The sequence below is a fragment of the Helicoverpa armigera genome, chromosome 21, assembly GCF_030705265.1.
Source record: "Helicoverpa armigera isolate CAAS_96S chromosome 21, ASM3070526v1, whole genome shotgun sequence".
NCBI lineage: Eukaryota > Metazoa > Arthropoda > Insecta > Lepidoptera > Noctuidae > Helicoverpa > Helicoverpa armigera.
In genome coordinates this window covers 2,011,295-2,028,567 of record NC_087140.1, presented here as the reverse complement: position 1 = coordinate 2,028,567, position 17,273 = coordinate 2,011,295, and the positions used below count along the sequence as shown (strand labels likewise).

At 35.1% G+C, this 17,273-nt stretch overlaps 2 protein-coding genes across 2 annotated transcripts; one reads left to right on the top strand and one right to left on the bottom strand.

The window, feature by feature from the left end:
* Window positions 1-633: 633 nt before the first annotated feature.
* On the top strand, window positions 634-6,878 carry LOC110375948 (cytochrome P450 4V2). The gene is made up of 10 exons (XM_064040030.1): window positions 634-902; window positions 1,518-1,607; window positions 2,978-3,091; window positions 3,312-3,497; window positions 3,709-3,905; window positions 4,056-4,113; window positions 4,296-4,485; window positions 5,619-5,767; window positions 6,155-6,328; window positions 6,724-6,878. The coding sequence occupies exons 1-10, from the start codon at window positions 743-745 to the stop codon at window positions 6,876-6,878; spliced, it is 1,473 nt and encodes a 490-aa protein (XP_063896100.1). The 5' UTR covers window positions 634-742.
* Window positions 6,879-7,413: 535 nt separating this feature from the next.
* Window positions 7,414-16,968, bottom strand: LOC110375926 (cytochrome P450 4V2). Its single transcript, XM_064040027.1, has 11 exons — window positions 16,796-16,968; window positions 16,452-16,541; window positions 15,982-16,092; window positions 15,582-15,767; window positions 15,184-15,380; window positions 14,976-15,033; window positions 14,684-14,873; window positions 14,323-14,471; window positions 13,912-13,967; window positions 7,904-8,021; window positions 7,414-7,568 (listed from the first exon to the last, which is right to left on the bottom strand). The coding sequence occupies exons 1-11, from the start codon at window positions 16,953-16,955 to the stop codon at window positions 7,414-7,416; spliced, it is 1,470 nt and encodes a 489-aa protein (XP_063896097.1). The 5' UTR covers window positions 16,956-16,968.
* Window positions 16,969-17,273: the final 305 nt, after the last annotated feature.

Sequence of the window (17,273 nt, the reverse complement as noted above, 5' to 3'; positions counted from 1 at the left end):
TGCACCTCACTCAATAAGAACAAGACTTATGCCAGTTTTCGCCAACAATCTCTTTACGTTGCCCTAAGTGTTACTTAGAATAAGGGCTCCCCCAATAATAAAGGTTATAACTTATAAGGGACACTCACATTTTGGTGAAAACGAAATTCTTATTAAGTGTTCCCTAAATGCTCTTAAAGGATCCCTAAATTTAGGTATTTGTTGGTGAAAATGGGCATTACTTCATTTTTACTAAGACTACGAAAAATCCAAAAAGTTTTTTTGTATGACAATTACTAAACAAATTCGCGTACGAACATACCTAAGCGTAATAATAATTCACAGTACACAAAAGTACGCTCTTTATGGTCCTTGTCACTTACGAAATGGCTTTTTACAAAACAAGAACAATTTGTTATCCTTAACGACTTAATAGCAAATGACCTAAGGTACCTTTTCCAGTGGTTTTACACAAACATACATAGTTTCGTCCATTCTGTCCTTGGATGGTTAGCTGACTTGTCAAAGCGTTTTCCTTCATGTATCAGAAAGCACGTAAAACCGGGAGATTATCCGTCATTTTATCTGTATCTTTGACATTGTAAAAAAAACTTTCAGTAACCAAATAAGTTGGGATAACATAAGTATAGTAACGTTAGTTACGATATAAAATTCTGAACTCCATCTTTCCAAAACAGCAATTTTTCTTAATTTTTAAACGGGTTTTTTTTCAAATAAGTGTGTCCAAGAATAGTGTATCACAATGTTGACTGGTATCTTGTCTGTGTGTGTTTTGTGCCTAGTTTGGCTTACATTGAAGGGTTGGAGGCGAGCTCGCTCCAGTGAACATAAGTTACCGCCCGCAATGGATGGCGAATTGCCCATCATTGGTCACATGCATATTGTTATTTATTATGTCACAAGTGAGTATATTATAATTCTTTTTTGGATATTTGTACTTGTGTCAAAGATGCGAAAATAAGTCGGTTTTTCTTATCGCGGATGAAATAGTGGGGAAACGGCTAGTACCTACTATAATTTAATAAAGAGGATTTTTTTTGTTTGTTCCCGAAAGGCAATAAACCTACTGAACTAATCAGATGTTTTTTGTCTGTTGGAAAGCTACACTCTTTCCAAGTAAGACTTGTTAAAGATGGATATGGTAATCATGAAGAAACAAAATGAAAGCGTTTATTCACAACCAGCTTCTGCCAGCGGTTACACCCGTATCCCGTGGGAACCCCTGCACGAACCCGGATAAAAAGTAGCCTACAGCCTTCCTCGATAAATGGGCTATCTAATACTGAAAGGATTTGTCAAATAGGACCGGTAGATTCTGAGATTAGAGCGTTCAAGCAAACAGCCAAACTAACTCTTCAGCTTTATTATACATATTAGTATAGATAATATCAACGTGGTGCGACCAGTATTGGGAAACTAATTTAAAAGCTTCAGGGCTTTTGAAAGGAACTTATTATTCTGAAATCAATTGCAATTAAGTTTTTTAATTATTAACTGAATTATATTTGTTTCCGCAGATATCTACAAGTTTATGAAGACCTTGAGTGATGAATGTGCTAAGAAAGGCGGTCTTATGTACGGCAAATTTGGCAGCGAATTGTATTATTGTGAGTAACCTTAAGATACCTCATAGTAGTCAGAAGCCATTAAACCTGTCAACCAGTATTACCAAGGGGTATTGGGTTGCCCGCGTAACTGGGTTCAGGTAAGCCGTCGCTCCTTGTAAAACACTGGTACACAGCTGCCTCGAGTTAGACTGGAAGCCGACCCCAACATAGTTAGGAAAAGGCTCGAGAGATGGAACCTTGCGAGTAGGCTAAATGTTTGATTAATGAAGTGTAGCACAAAATTTCGGAACAAAAAAATACCTATCAACGCAAAATCAATGTAGATTTTTTTTTGTCAGATGCCTTGTTTATACTCAGGCTTAATTGTGATAACCAGTCTTGACAAGTGGCCCAAGCAATTGGGTCAAGGAGGTTAGATATTATAAGCAGTCTCTAGTCAAACTTGTCTTTTTACATATTCAGGCTCAAAAGGGCGTAAATATCATTTCATAAAAATGCCAAAATAATTGCCTGTCTGTCGGTCTTTGACCTTTCCTTGTCAAGAGCCTGAGAAAGGATAAAATGTTGTAGTCTTAAAGTACCTAAAGTTATTATTAATAATATAGTTGTATCGCTGATGCACAAAGCACAATACCTTTTTATGCAATACTTACATAATATCTGAGTGGGCAAATACAGTTACAATTATGCCTCTCAAGTTTCGGTTTTCATGAGCTTAAAAACCCATAAGTAATAGAAGCTGGGAAGTTTCTTTTTCACCGATTTTTCTTTCCAGACACAAAACTAGGAAGTGGTGAAAGGGGGTACTGCCCTTTTTATAATTTTGGCGTGGAGTAGTGCTAAAAACGAGCCTAACCTTAATAAAAAAAATTGTCTTTCCCGCACGTTAAAATGGTAAATCCCAGAGATTGTCAGGCTATTGAACACGTATTGACGTACTCAATGACGTACTGTAGTGTACGTGATATCATAAAATCCACGATAATTGCCTGCCCTTGAATTAGTACGATCAAGTTTTGTACTTATTTGTGCATTTAAAATTTTGCGACACAGGCTTAAAATAAACAAAACTAAATTATGTAGTGTATATTATTTTATTTAATTAAAACAAAAGCATAGTCTTTTTTGAGCTAAAATTAAAATCTTAACGTCTTGGGCACATGACCTCCAAGCTACAAGATTCTGGATAAGGCAGGATTCAGACTTTCAAACTGTCTACCCGTAACACTACTAAGGTTCAACTTCACCAGCAGTCGTCAAAGTAATCGGTATTTTAAAAGAACACTCTTTTTTTCTATGAACGTAAAATTTCCTAAACTATTCTATTTTGATCTGTCTTGCTCTGTTAATCATTTAGTTACTTCATCTATTCTAATGGGATCTCTTACATTTATCACGTTTGTTTTCAGTCATAACCGATCCTCAGGACAGTTTGACAGCGGCCAGTGCATGTCTGAACAGGAATTACGCTTACAATTTAGCTGAAGTTTGGCTGGGAAATAATAGTCTGGTGCTTTCTGGAGGTTTTTTAATTTGTATCTATTTATTTTTAAGGGCTGAGCTTTTTTTCTTCTTATATTCAGAGGAAATACTACTGAAGTTGTGTAGCTTTAGTTTTTACCCTTCACCTAAACATGAATCAACGTGACCGATATTATTGGTGCACTTGATTGCACGCTCACTTTGTGTAGATCATACATAGACGATGGGTAAACAAGTTGTTATATTTCATGTTTCTTGCAGGAGAAACATGGAGACATCGCCGCAAGCTGCTGAACCCGGCGTTCAGTCTGCCGGTGATCCACGGCTTCTTAGACGTGTTCAACAGTCAGGCCAAGAAACTGCTTAACCAATTTGAGCCTTATGTTGGCAAAGGGCCATTTGATCACAGCGTGTATTTTCTGAAAACTTCCTCGGAAACACTTTGTGGTAAGTTTTTTAATAGATTCATATCCGAAGACTAGTCTATATGAATGAAGATGGATTAGGTACTTTTAAAAAATTAAATATGTATTTCGAATCTGTGTGAAAATAGGGCTGTGCCCAGTGAAGGAGGATAAGTGGCTGGTGATAATAATCAAATGATGATGAAGCATTTGTTTTGATTTCAAGATGGCTGATAATAATTTTCTGTTTTCAGTTGGCACATTTGGAATAAATCCAAAAGAAGCCGCAGAGTTTACCGAGAAATACGAAAAAGCACTTTTTGATTTAATAAGACTCCTTATAAAGAAGTTTTTGAGGTTTTGGCTGCAGAATAGATTGATATACAAACTGTTTGGATTGAAGAAGAAGGAAGATGAATTGGTTCATACTTTACACTCAATGTCTGAAAAAGTAAGTGATAACTTGAACATTTTGAATGAACACAGGTTTAAAATAAAAGATTGAATTAAAAAATCAGAGGAGTTACCTATAGGAAGTATCATCTTATGATTTAGTTTGAAAAAGAATGATAATTTTAATAAAATTAACAAAAAATTACAGGTTCTACAAGAGAAACTCCATGACAGAAAGAATAAAGTTCTAAAAGCACAAACAAATGGTATGTATGATTACAATATTACATCTTATTAACTAAAAAGAAAATATAATTTTTTTACAAGAAAGTCATAATAAAGGGGTAAATAGGTAAAATTAGAAGAAGAAGAAGGATGTTATGAGTTTCAAAAATAATTAGATTTAAATATGGCTATGAAATAATTTATACTGTTTTCCTATTTTCAGGTACAGGATACAGACCTTTCTTAGATCTAATTTTAGACCTGTCAGAGAATGGTGCACTGACAGATAGAGAAATTAGAGAAGAAACTGACACTATCATATTCACTGGGATTGAATCTACGTCCAACCAGTTGACATACATTCTCTTGCTACTGGGAGCTCATCCTGAGGTACAAGATAAGTTGTATGAAGAGTAAGTTTTCATATTGTTATATTAGAGCCACCCATTGCAGACTAAATAGTTGGACGACAGTTGACCCGATGGTTGTGATTTTTTTGTCAAGTTAATCTTGATTCCAGTCAGTTTTCAGCCAATCTGGTACCGGCTTTCTAATTGATTTTTGTGATGTGCGTGTTTTCATTCATCTTCATACTGATTTATGAGTCCAAATAAACTATCGGCCGACTAAAACCTTGCAGTCTACTCTTAATTCTACGATTTGATTTCATGTAGAATAGACCTTTCATAGGCTCTCTTGAAACTTCAAAAACTATACTTATGCACAGTTCCAAGAAAAGAATCCTTTGGAAAACCGGCAAGAAACCCCAATTAAATTTTATTTATTTATGCCTTTACAGATCTTATTTTAGGATCATAAAATGTAATAAAAATATAAAAAATAAAGCACTTATAAACTAATAGGTCCATATAAAGATTATTATAATAGGTACAATACTATAACATTGTAACTGAAATAAATAAAAATAAATACTTGACTATAGCGGTATCGCAATGAATGTCTCTTATAAAAATAGCTGCTAGATCTCTATCGGGCAAGGCGATTTTATTAACATTCACCTCTGGGTTATATTTAGTAATTTTTGAAAACGATTTTTCTCTTGATCTTTGACAGTCCAAGAGGCCACATTTGTTAGGTGTCCGACGTGGCGACACAACGTCACTTTGAGAAACATTCCAAGTCAGACACACTAAAAAAATATGTTTAAGTAGCAATAAAACAACTTCATTTTAAACGAAGGTACCTCAAAAATCACCTTATTGTGATCATTAAGAAAGAGACACATGTTTTTACCACGAAGGCCGATTCACATAGGCCTAGAATTTGTTTTGTCATTTTCGCCACAACGTAAATCAAACCAGTTCTTCAAAACACATAAGTATGTAGAATATAAGTTTATTGTTTTGTTGGTTGTTTGGGTTACCCGGGTAACTGGGTTGAGGAGGTCAGATATGCAGTCAAGCAACTCAAAAAAGTGCCTTATAAAGCATTAGTAATCCACTGCATCTGGTTAGACAGGGAGCCGATCCCAACATGTTGGAAAAACGCTCGGGAGACGATAATGAAGTTTATTATTTTGTTTCAGAGTTTTAGATATTGTAGGAGCAGAAAGGGATGTCGTAAAGGATGATTTGAACAAACTGGTTTACACAAATGCAGTTATAATGGAGTCTTTGAGAGTACTTCCAACTGTACCTCTCATACTTAGGAGTGTGGGCCAGGATGTTAAACTAAGTAAGGGTTTTAACACTTTAAGTAAAAAAAAGAAGCGTAATTAGCACTTGGGATTAAATTTACTTAATTTAATCCCAAATGCCGACATTAATTTTGAGAATTTAATTATGGTATTTCCAAAATACTTGTTAATTATATTAATTGCTCATTACTGTACTGTGTTATGTAAGATTTTACCAAAAAACATGACAAAAAAATTGTGTACACGTACAAAGGTTACAATATCACGGACATTTTCCTATAGCGATTAGACCACAAGATACATTTAAGTACATTACTACACAACGATGGAATGTAGCTACATGAAAGTCCATGGCCAGTAGATAAGGCTGATGATTTGCATCATAGAAGATTTTTTTTTAACTTTTTATTGTACTCTGATTTCAGAAAACTACACAATGCGTGCTGGAAGTCACTGTCTCATATTTCCTCTGATGCCTAACGTTAAATCTACCAGCGGCACGGAAAGTGATCTCTTCAGACCAGAAAGATGGCTGAATGCTGACTCCAAAACTCAACAGGAATTCGCTGGATTTGGATTGGGGAAACGAGCCTGTTTAGGTATTGAAACAATAATGATTTTAGCCTTCTTGATGTTTATAATAGCTATTAAGGAATAAAGCAAAAAGCGGCCAAAATTCCTTAGGCATCAACCTAACTATTGGAAAAGTCACATGAATATATTTGTAGTCGTGTATCATCTGCTTAGCCTATTCCTAACAATGTTACATGTGTAGTGTTTTACATGGAGCGATTGCCTATCTGACCTCAATCCAGTTACTTGTGCACACCGATACCCTGTGTAATATGAGCCTGTTAGTAGTTATCGAATTGTAAATTAACAAACAAAAAGACAGCGGAGGACTCTATTTTGTAATAATGAAGTTATAGATGTTTTTTTTTGTGATGTTCGGTTCCTATTATTCTTTTGAACAATATAAAACCTTTGATTCCAGGTAGAACATACGCGATAGTTATGATGAAGGTAGTACTAGCTCACTTCATACGTCAGTACCGAGTACAAGCTGACATGAGTCAGCTACAGCTGTCTGCAGACTTCGCGATGAAACCAGTGTCTGGTCACGAGATAAGTATTGAACGAAGAACTTAAATAAATATTGTATTTTTTCTTTTTTGGTATGATTAAACGGATTTTTTTAAGCTAATGTGGTTTTATTTGGTACCTGTTTGAGAAGGTTTGAGCCATGTCCCTGGGAAATATACAAGGGATAAAAAGTATCTTAATGCAAAACTCCTGGTTTTAAGGTGCTTCAATAATTTTCGCCACGGAACCACGGAGTTATGATTTAAGAACATTTATATCTTCCAGGTAAAACATACGCGATGATAGCTACGAATGTGATGCTAGTTTATGTTTGAAGTGACCAATCTTTCTCAATTTAAATTATCCCTCTTTTCAAAACACACGCACGACATTAGATCAAAATTAGAACCACTGAACTGATTTAGCCGAAAATTGGTGAGGAGGTAGCTTAGAAGCAGGAGACAAATATAGGATATCTACTTTTTGAGTATTGTAAGAGTTAAATGCCATTTTTAAATGCCCTGTTTAAATAATAAACAAAACTATATAAGAAAATCAGTTTATTAATACCCAACAAAAGTAATAAAATAACAATTTAAAATCAAGTTCTTCGTTCAATTTTTATCTCGTGTCCTGCAGTTGGCTTCATAAGAAGATCAACAGACAGCTTCAACTGGCTCATGTCAGCTTGTACTCGGTACCGCCGTATGAAGTGCGCTAGTACCACTTTCATCATTACTATCGCGTATGTTCTACCTGAAATGAAAGGAAAACTAATGTTGTTTACAGGATTATATATAAATTCATCATGCAAGCATCAAAACATGGCCATTTTCCACTTCATATTGTGAAATCTATCTCCCTCCACCACCGCGTTTGTCCATCTTTTTTGCCCAGGCCGGGTAACTGCAGTAGCTCCATGAAAACTCTTGAAGCTGACCCCGAAATACATAGGTAGAAAAAGACTAGCCAGATGATGATGAACTACTGAAAATAATTCATCTGGCTTTCCCACTAAGCAGGGTGCTTGTACTTTTACTCCTGAGTAGGCAATATAAACATCAAGAATGCCAAAAAAATTGTTTCAATACCTAAACAGGCTCGTTTCCCTAATCCAAATCCAGCAAATTCCTGTTGTGTTTTGGAGTCAGCATTCAGCCACCTTTCCGGTTTGAAGTGATCACTTTCTGTGCCGCTGTCAAAGTCAAAGTCAAAGTCAAAGTCAAATCATTTATTTCATTTAGGCCTTTACAAGCACTTATGAACGTCAAAATTATAACTAAGTTTGATTCTAGTTGCCCATTCCAAAAGTAGCTTCCTATGGAGAAGAACGGGCAAGAAACTCCATGGTTACTCTTTTTAAAAATAATATAGTATTACAGTTTGTATGTATTGATACATACAGTAAAAGCATGCGAAGATCATGTAGAATCGCAAAGACAAATGAGGATAAAGTGACAATTAAAATGCTACATGGTGTTCACATTTACAAATTGGTTTATATTTTGGTACAAAGTTACAAACAAATAATCAAAAGATGAATACAATTTTATTTGCTGGTGTAGTTTTAATTTGTTAATTAATTAGATATTGTCAGTATGTCCTATGGAGCAGGACCAGCATGTTTCCAAGCATTTTTATCTTGAATGTAATCTTCTAATTTATAATATGCTTGCTTACAAAGTGTGGCTTTTATATGAGTTTTAAACCGCAAGTCATTCAATTCCAGAATGTTGTCTGGTATTTTATTATAACATTTGACACAATATCCCATGAAAGATGTATGTACTTTAGATAATCTAAACTGCGGGATAGCTAACTTATTTTTATTTCTAGTGTTATAATTATGTCTATCACATATTTTATCAAACAAATGTAAGTTTTTCCTAACATACATGATATTTTCATAAATAAATTGGCAAGGTACGGTCATGATATTAATTTTTTTAAACAGTTCCCTAAGAGATTCACGACCACGTAAGTTGTACATAGCTCTGACCGCTCGCTTTTGTAAGATAAATATGCATTCAATGTCAGCAGTTGTCCCCACAGCAGAATGCCGTACGACATGATGCTGTGGAAGTAACTAAAATATACCAGTCTAGCTGTTTCTACGTCCGCTAGCTGCCTCATCTTTCTAATAGCATAGGCGGCCGAGCTAAGACGACCCGCAAGAGATGTTATGTGGGGTCCCCATTGTAGTTTTTTGTCAAGAGTGATTCCCAGGAAAACTGTCTGATTTATAAATTCTAGTTTTGACTATTGAGTATTATGTCACATTCACTACTTTTACATTTGGCAATGAAAATCGAATGCATTTTGTTTTTTTCATTAAGAGCCAAGTTATTTGCGTTGAACCAATTTTGAACCTGGATAATGGAATTGTTTACGTCGTCTAGGTTACGTCTACGTCGATCAATATTAAAATAAGAGAGGTATCATCGGCAAACAACACCATCCTAGGTTGATTATCAAATATATAGGGCAAATCATTAATATAAACTAAAAAGAGGAACGGACCTAATATGGAACCTTGTGGTACGCCCATTGCCATCATTGAGCCCAGTGAATTTACGCCGTTTACTTGAACTTTAAGTTGCCGATCGTTTAGATACGATTTTAATAACTGAAGGGATGTATCTTTGATTCCGTAATGCTCTAGCTTCTGCAAAAGCGTTTCGTGATTTACGCAGTCAAACGCTTTTGAGAGATCGCAGAAAATTCCAATCGAGTCTTCAGCTTCCTCCCAAGCCTTAAAGATGTGCTTGATCAAAGTTACACCAGCATCGGTTGTACAGCGACCTTTGGTGAAACCGTATTGTTCGTTATGAAAAATGAAGTTTTTATTGAAATGGCGCAACATTTGTGCAAGCATCAACTTTTCGAATACCTTGCTGAGAACCGGTAAAACAGAAACGGGTCTATAGTTGTTTGATTCTTTGCTATTTCCCGATTTAAATAAAGGTACTACTTTACTGTGTTTCATTAGATCAGGAAACACGCCTTGGTCTACGCTAACATTAAAGATGTAAGCTAAATATGGTGCAATAGTTTCAATAATTGACCTACACACCTTGACAGACATACCCCAAAGATCTTCTGTTGATTTTATTTTAAGATCTTTAAAGGCCTTAACAACAGCCTCGGGGCTGGTATGTTGAAATTTAAATACTGAACAGCATGGCTTTACATTTGTTTTGAGTAAATCGATAGATACGGCGGTTGAAGAATTTAATGATTTTGTAGTTTCGAAAGGTATTTTGGTGAAGAATGCTTCAAACTCTTGAGCTACTTCAAGGTTACCGTTGATGAGGCCTTTATGAGTTTCTAGGCTAAAATCAGTTTTGCGAACTTTTCGCCTACCTGTTTCGTTATTAATTACTGTCCAAGTTGTTTTATTTTATCCTTAGAATTTTTTATTTTATTTCTAATATGAATAGATTTAGCCTGTTTACAAACGTTTTTAAATATTTTCGAATATTTTGAGACGTGGTCACGGAAACTTGGATCGGTGCTATAAGGCTTTAAACCATAAAGTTCAAACAGCTTTTGTCTACTTTTACGAATACCAGGAGTTGCCCAGTCACTAAATAAGAACTTGGACTTAATCATTTTAGTTTTAACTGGAAAAGCTAAGTTGAATTGTTTGTTTAATATAGAGAAAAATCGGCGTAAATATCACTTGAATTTTTAAGATTTAAGCTATGTGCACACAGTTTATCACCTAAAGTTTGATTGAATTTATCGATTTTTTTTAAAGTATATTCCCTAAATTTTATTTGTGTTTTCTCTGGTGGAGAGTTAGTGCGAAAAGTGACAACTTGTCCGCTGTGATCAGAGGGCAAGTAATTCACTATTTCCTTATGTAGGTACTCACAGCTGCACAAAACATTATCTATACAAGTAGCAGTAGTTGGTGTTATCCTAGTAGGTTCTTCGAAAACGTTACGCATATTAAATGATTTAAAAAGATTTAAGAAACTCGAACTTACAATATTACTTTCTAAAATATTAATATTGAAATCGCCACATATAATGACTGACTTACTACTGCTACTGACTTTTTTCAAGACATCTTCCATGACAGAATCAAATACACCAAGATTCTGGTGTTGCGGTGGTCTGTAGACACACACTAACACATGCTTATCTAGCTCAACACAGGACAATTCAATATTATGTTCCACTGACATATCAACTATATCTTTTCTTACTTTATATTTAATAGGATTTTTTACTAATATTAAGGAGCCACCATGTATCATGGATTTCCGGCTAAAGTAACTAGCTACAGAATAATTCTCAAAATTAATAGATTCTACTTGATAATCTTTCAGCCAATGTTCTGTAATACAAATTACATCAAACTTGGTTTGTTCTAAAACTAATTCTATTTCAAGAAGTTTAGAAGAGCAACTCTGAATATTTTGGTTGAAAAGTTTTAAAATATGTTGCTCACTCTTATGTTTTTTACAACTAACTAAGTCGCCAGAAGATAACTTGCTACTATCTTTAAAATTATTAAATACTGGAATATCTTCTGTTGTCTTAATAATTAGTTTAAATTATTTATATCAGGAGTGTTCTCCACAAATGATAAAACTTGCATAGAAGAATCTATGTTACCGGTGTGTTCAATATGGTTAGAATGTTCTAACATATTGGTGGTGGTGGTAGTGGTGGTAGATAGTATTTGTGGACCCCCCTTCGTACACGACGTCATCATACAACAATCTATCAGTGTGCTGTTAGTGTAACTATACAGCATACCCTCGTCCCTTACCCTATAGTTTATTATATTAGATATAATATTGTCAATATTATAGGCTATCAACATAGCAATAGTGTGTCTGCAACTACCAGGAACAGATACTGCTCCCTTGATCAATGTGAAATCACTAATAAACTTATTAGTGTCAAAATATAAAAGTTTGTCGCTATGACAACATGTCAACATGTGTAATGTGCAGTTTAAATTAAATATACATTTATTTTGATATTCTGAAAACTATCAGAATAAGGAAAAGCACATAACATTAATTTTCCCATATTCAAACTAAGTAAGGTGTCAATACCTTTCACAATGTCCTCTTTTGTTGTACCATAACTACTGCCTAACAATAGAACTATTATAGAATTACTATCTAATGTTGTACTGCTAATTTTCTCAACAATTTGATTAAAAGTTATGTCATGGTAACTGTGATTAGTAAAGTGATGGCTAAGGTAATTGTGTAAAATTTTTCCAAAGCCAGCACCCAATGCATCTGTGAAGAGCAAAGTATTACATTTTTGCATATGAATATTCTCTGTAGCAGTTGTAGGTACAGATATATCAGGCAATGGTATTGAAGGTGATGGTTGGCTTGCACTATCACATGAAAGGCTGTTTGTCAGAGACTCATACCTCTCTGTGTTGGACTTCACCAGGTCCATCAGCTCCACTGCCTCTAATAACCGCTTGCTTAGTTGTTCTTGAGAAGACTCATATTTACTAAAAATATCGTTTAACAAAGACTCCTTGTATTTTAAATCGTTTTGGAGCTGCTGGGTTTCCATCTCATAAATAGATTTATAATATTCTAATTCAGCAGTACAGGAATTCAGTGTCTTAGTTAAGCTAATACGGTCCTTCCTAAGAGAAATGTTTAATTTTAAGAGATGTTGTTTTTTTAAATATCTCTTTGACCGTTTAATGAATTTATTGATTTTAATATATTTCTTTAATTTATTATGACTCATCATAACTACAGGACATATTGGAATGGTATCATCACCAGTCAAGTCAATAGTTTCAGCTAACCTACATGGTACCTTATCTGACCTACAGGCAACTAACTCATCAAAAAGGTTGCAAGTATTAGTAACCTGTTCATTAATCTTACTACATTCTAATATAGATAAAGCCTTATGGGCATTACATAACTCCTGTTCTAATTCTGTGATGCGCTGTAAAGCCAATTCATGGGTGTCACTGCACTGATGGAACGAGGACATCTCTTGTTGAAGCTGAGTGTTGGTCGAGCACATCCATGTACTGTATGTGCAGCTCGGCCAACTCACTCTTGAGGGAAGTGTTTTTGTCGATTATGTTCTTCACTTCGACTTCACTGTCATCCCTCTCTTGGAGTAGCTGCTTGCACAAGGTTTTAGTTGACTCGAGTTCCCTCAGCGCAGCTCTGAGTTTTTCTTCCATGTCTTTGACTGTGGCTCTACGGGTCATCATCTCTAATTGTTGTATTGTTAGTACCTAAAAAGTTAAAGAATAGCTTTAAAGATGTTGATTAATGTGTTAGTGAACAAAGGAAATAGACTGTAAAGGTATAGGGATTTGTGAAATTTGGAAAATATAGAAGTGGACTATAAGACTTTATATCAAAATGGAGGGTAAGCTTTTTATTAATTTTTAAATAAAGAAAGGGGAAAGTATATGATATGGAAGGTTCGCAACAATTAGATATTGATTACACAGTTATGCAAAATACTAGGCTAAAGCATAAGTGTGGTAAACAACATTATACAAAGTTGGGATTTTTCTAATAAAGGTCAATCAAATAGTACAATCTTGTAGGTCAGCAATGTCAAGGTTTTACAGCAAACTTTATTGGTGGCAGAGTAATTTGTAATGTTATTGTGTGTAGGCGAACGTTATCGTCGTCAATTCTGTTTTCACAAGTTGAAGGCAGAATGAGACACTAACTGTGCCGGTGTGCACTGCAATGACAGTAGCTCATAACAATGAGCCGTGTATTGCGTTGGGTGTAGTGTATTGTTGGTGTAATGTTGTGTACACGACAATGTTATTAAAATAAAAACACTATACTCCCCGGGTTTGAAGTAATATTCAAACTTTATCCTTTTGACAGCCGGCACATTGAACAGCTGATTATAAACTTGTTTGAAATTGCAAACGTCGTCACGAACACGAGAACAAAACTAAGTTTAACAATAATTTGATAGTTTTATCTATTTTAATTGCACAATTAACTTAAATTAGCACTAGATTTATATTTTTAGAATAAAAATTATCTGCAGAGCCGTTTTTTCACGACCTGCTCATAATGTTGCCACAGCAAAAAAAAATGCTGGTAGCTCCAATATAAGGGACCAGAGGAAATATAACACATTGGCTACCAGCACGCATTGTGTAGTGTTCTGAAAGCAGAATCTAATAAAGAAAAGGAAACAGAAAAACAGAAGTGACTTTAAATTAAAATCTGCACTTGTAGCAAACAACAACATTGCTCACTTGTAACAGAAATGATTTTAATGTTTTCTTATGGTGGAATCTCACCAGAGTTCAGAAAAGTAATGAGCATTAATTAATCAATAAGATTTAATTAATACGCCTATCGTCGAGACTAGAGAGGTAGACTCGGTCGAAAGATCGAGAACTGTGGAAGCAAGCCTTTGCCCAGCAGTGGGACACTATGGGCTAAGAATAATTTCATTAATACTTATTATGCTCCTTTTTTTACTTCAGATGTTAAAATCACCAGTTAATCCTTACTTAGTTTGACATCCTGATCCACACTCCTAAGCATGATAGGTACAGTTGGAAGTACTCTCAGAGACTCCATTATAACTGCATTTGTGTAAACCAGTTTGTTCAAATCATCCTTTTCTACATCCCTGTCTGCACATAGAATATCTACTACTCTGTAACAAAACAATACATACATATATAAATCTACATTTAGTAGAACAACAAATAAATGCAATAAAGTATTTTATAGAACACCTATAATATACCCATATAACTCGCACCTAGCTTTCGAAGTTCCATGAGAACCTGTGATAGGTCTATTCTACATGAAAACAACATTTTGGCATGTATAACGTTAATATTACAACATTGAAACTCAACTTACTCTTCATACAACTTGTCTTGTACCTCAGGATGAGCTCCCAACAGCAAGAGAATGTATGTCAGCTGGTTGGACGTGGATTCGGTTCCAGTGAATAAGATGGAGTCAGTTTCTTCTCTAATTTGTTTGTAAGTCAGGGAACCATTCTTAGATAAGTCTAAGATTAGGTCTAAGAAAGGTCTGTATCCTGTACCTGAAAGTAGGAATGAGACAAAATTATTTCCTCAGCTAGATCAAAATAAGCATAATGATGGTAACTTCTCTCTTTAATGTCCTGTCATGAAATCATACTTACCATTCGTTTGTGTTTTTTCAAGTTTATTCTTTCTAGCTTGGAGTTTCTCTTGTAGAACCTGCAATTTTTAAGCAAAATCGAAATCGCCTCATAATAATTTACTATCAGTTAAGATTGCACCTCACAAAAGCAATTACTGTTCTTTTTAAATTCATGACTTTATTTTAAACCTGAAGTCTTCATCAAAAATATTCATGGTTTCACTTACTTTTTCAGACATTGAGTGTAAAGTCTTAACTAATTCATCTTCCTTCTTCTTCAGTCCAAACAGCTTGTATATTAATGCACTCTGCAGCCAAAATCTTAAGAATTTCTTTAAAATCAGATTTATTAATTCACTAAGCGCTTTTTCGTATATCTCGGTAAACTTCGAGGCTTCTTTTGGATTTATTCCAAATGTGCCAACTGAAAACAGAAAATCATTATCAGCCATTTTTAAAGCATAACAACACGCTTCATCATCATCATCAGCCTTTTTACCACCCCACTACTTTGCACAGGCCTCCTCTCACACAGATTCGAAGTACTAAATTTACAAAAAGTAGGTAATAAATTATTGATCCAGATAGAATATATCTTTGGGTATGAAACAGTTAAAAAACTTACTACAAAGTGTTTCTGATGAAGTTTTTAGAAGATACGAGCTGTGATCAAATGTCCCTTTGCCAACGAAAGGCTCTAATTCATTGACCAGTTTCTTGGCCTGACTGTTAAACACGTCTAAGAAGCCGTGGATCACCGGCAGGCTGAACGCTGGGTTCAGTAACTTGCGGCGATTTTTCCATGTCTCTCCTGCAAGAACGATTATATGGTGATCTTCTTCATCATAAGCAAATAATGATTTAAGGTTAAATCCTGTAAAGTGTACAACTTACTGACTACTGTTAATGAGGGTTCAATCAAGTGACTTTTTGTTCATGACTCCTGCTGAAGCTCTAAAGTGTGCTCTTAAGATATGAGGAACAAAAAAGGCTCAAAACTTATAAATAAAATATTATGAACAAACCTGAACACAACAGCAAGCTATTTCCCTGCCAAACTTCACCAAAATTGTAGGCGTAATGCCTTGTCAGACATGCATTCGCAGCTGTCAAAGTGTCCTGAGGATCGGTGATGCCTGAAACATGTTTAAGTGGAATGTTCGCATCAGATAGAATGGCATAATTAATTCTGGTGAAATTGGCCCGTAGAAGTCGTTACGGGTATCCACCGTGTCGGAGGTTCCCCTCCGCAAGAAGATCCTGGCCTCCAGATCCCACGGTGGCAGTCCGGCTAGTAGGCCAGCTCCTTCTTGAGCATGACTGCTTCGCAGAAGGAGGCGACGGCATCCCATTAACTCTCGCCCCGGACCATAGCCTGAACCAAGGCCGGACGCGAGAGATGGATCACATTATTTCAAAGGCAGGCAATTATCGTGGGGTTATTCTGAGCGAATATTTTTTATTCCAAATTGTATTTGAAATTAGGATTACTTACAATAATACAATTCGCTGCCGAATTTAGCGATCATAACACCTCCTTTCTTAGTACATTCATCACTCAAGATCTTCATAAACTTGTAGATATCTGAGGAAACCAATTAAATTCAGTTCAAAATAATTATGCTCCGTGAGGTTTTCATCCATAGGATAATAAATTACTTTCAAAAGCCCTGGGGCTCCAAAACCTATATTTAGAATTTTTCAAATCGGTTCAGTAGATTCGGAGCCTTGAGGGTAATAAATTATATGTATAACATAAATTATTTAAAAAGAAAATCAAACCATTTTTGCATCTTAAATATTAGCAAAAATATCCATAAAAGAATGCTAAATGCTTACTTGTGACGTAATAAACAAAAAAATGCATGTGACCAATGATGGGTAGTTCGCCATCCATTGCGGGCGGTAACTTATGTTCACTGGAGCGAGCTCGCCTCCAACCCTTCAATGTAAGCCAAACTAGGCACAACACACACACAGACAAGATGACAGTGAACATTGTGCTAATACGATAATTTTCGATCTAAACGGAATTATGGATGTTTCAACGATATATATACTTCAGGTAATTAAAAAATAATTTTTATAAACGATAATAATAGTGAACCATACAATGTAAATAGAATGTAGTTAAGTATAGAGATTTGCATAAATTAACATCATCGATATTGATAATTATGATCTGCAACCTGCAGGTATGATTATCGCGATTTTAACCAAGTTCATAAAAGAGGTATTAGACAGCATGTTATTTTTCATGTTCCGTAGTAAACTAGGAATTCATATAGTTTCGTGAATAGTGTTTTTTCTTCATTTG

Coding starts and splice junctions, on each gene's coding strand:
- LOC110375926 (XM_064040027.1), bottom strand. CDS start 16,955: ATGTTCACTGTCATCTTGTCTGTGTGTGTGTTGTGCCTAGTTTGGCTT. Junction 14,472..14,683: donor CAAGACAAGTTGTATGAAGA/GTAAGTTGAGTT, acceptor GTTTTGTTACAG/AGTAGTAGATATTCTATGTG. Junction 7,569..7,903: donor AGGGAAACGAGCCTGTTTAG/GTATTGAAACAA, acceptor CTTTCATTTCAG/GTAGAACATACGCGATAGTA.
- LOC110375948 (XM_064040030.1), top strand. CDS start 743: ATGTTGACTGGTATCTTGTCTGTGTGTGTTTTGTGCCTAGTTTGGCTT. Junction 903..1,517: donor TGTTATTTATTATGTCACAA/GTGAGTATATTA, acceptor TTGTTTCCGCAG/ATATCTACAAGTTTATGAAG. Junction 1,608..2,977: donor TGGCAGCGAATTGTATTATT/GTGAGTAACCTT, acceptor GTTTGTTTTCAG/TCATAACCGATCCTCAGGAC.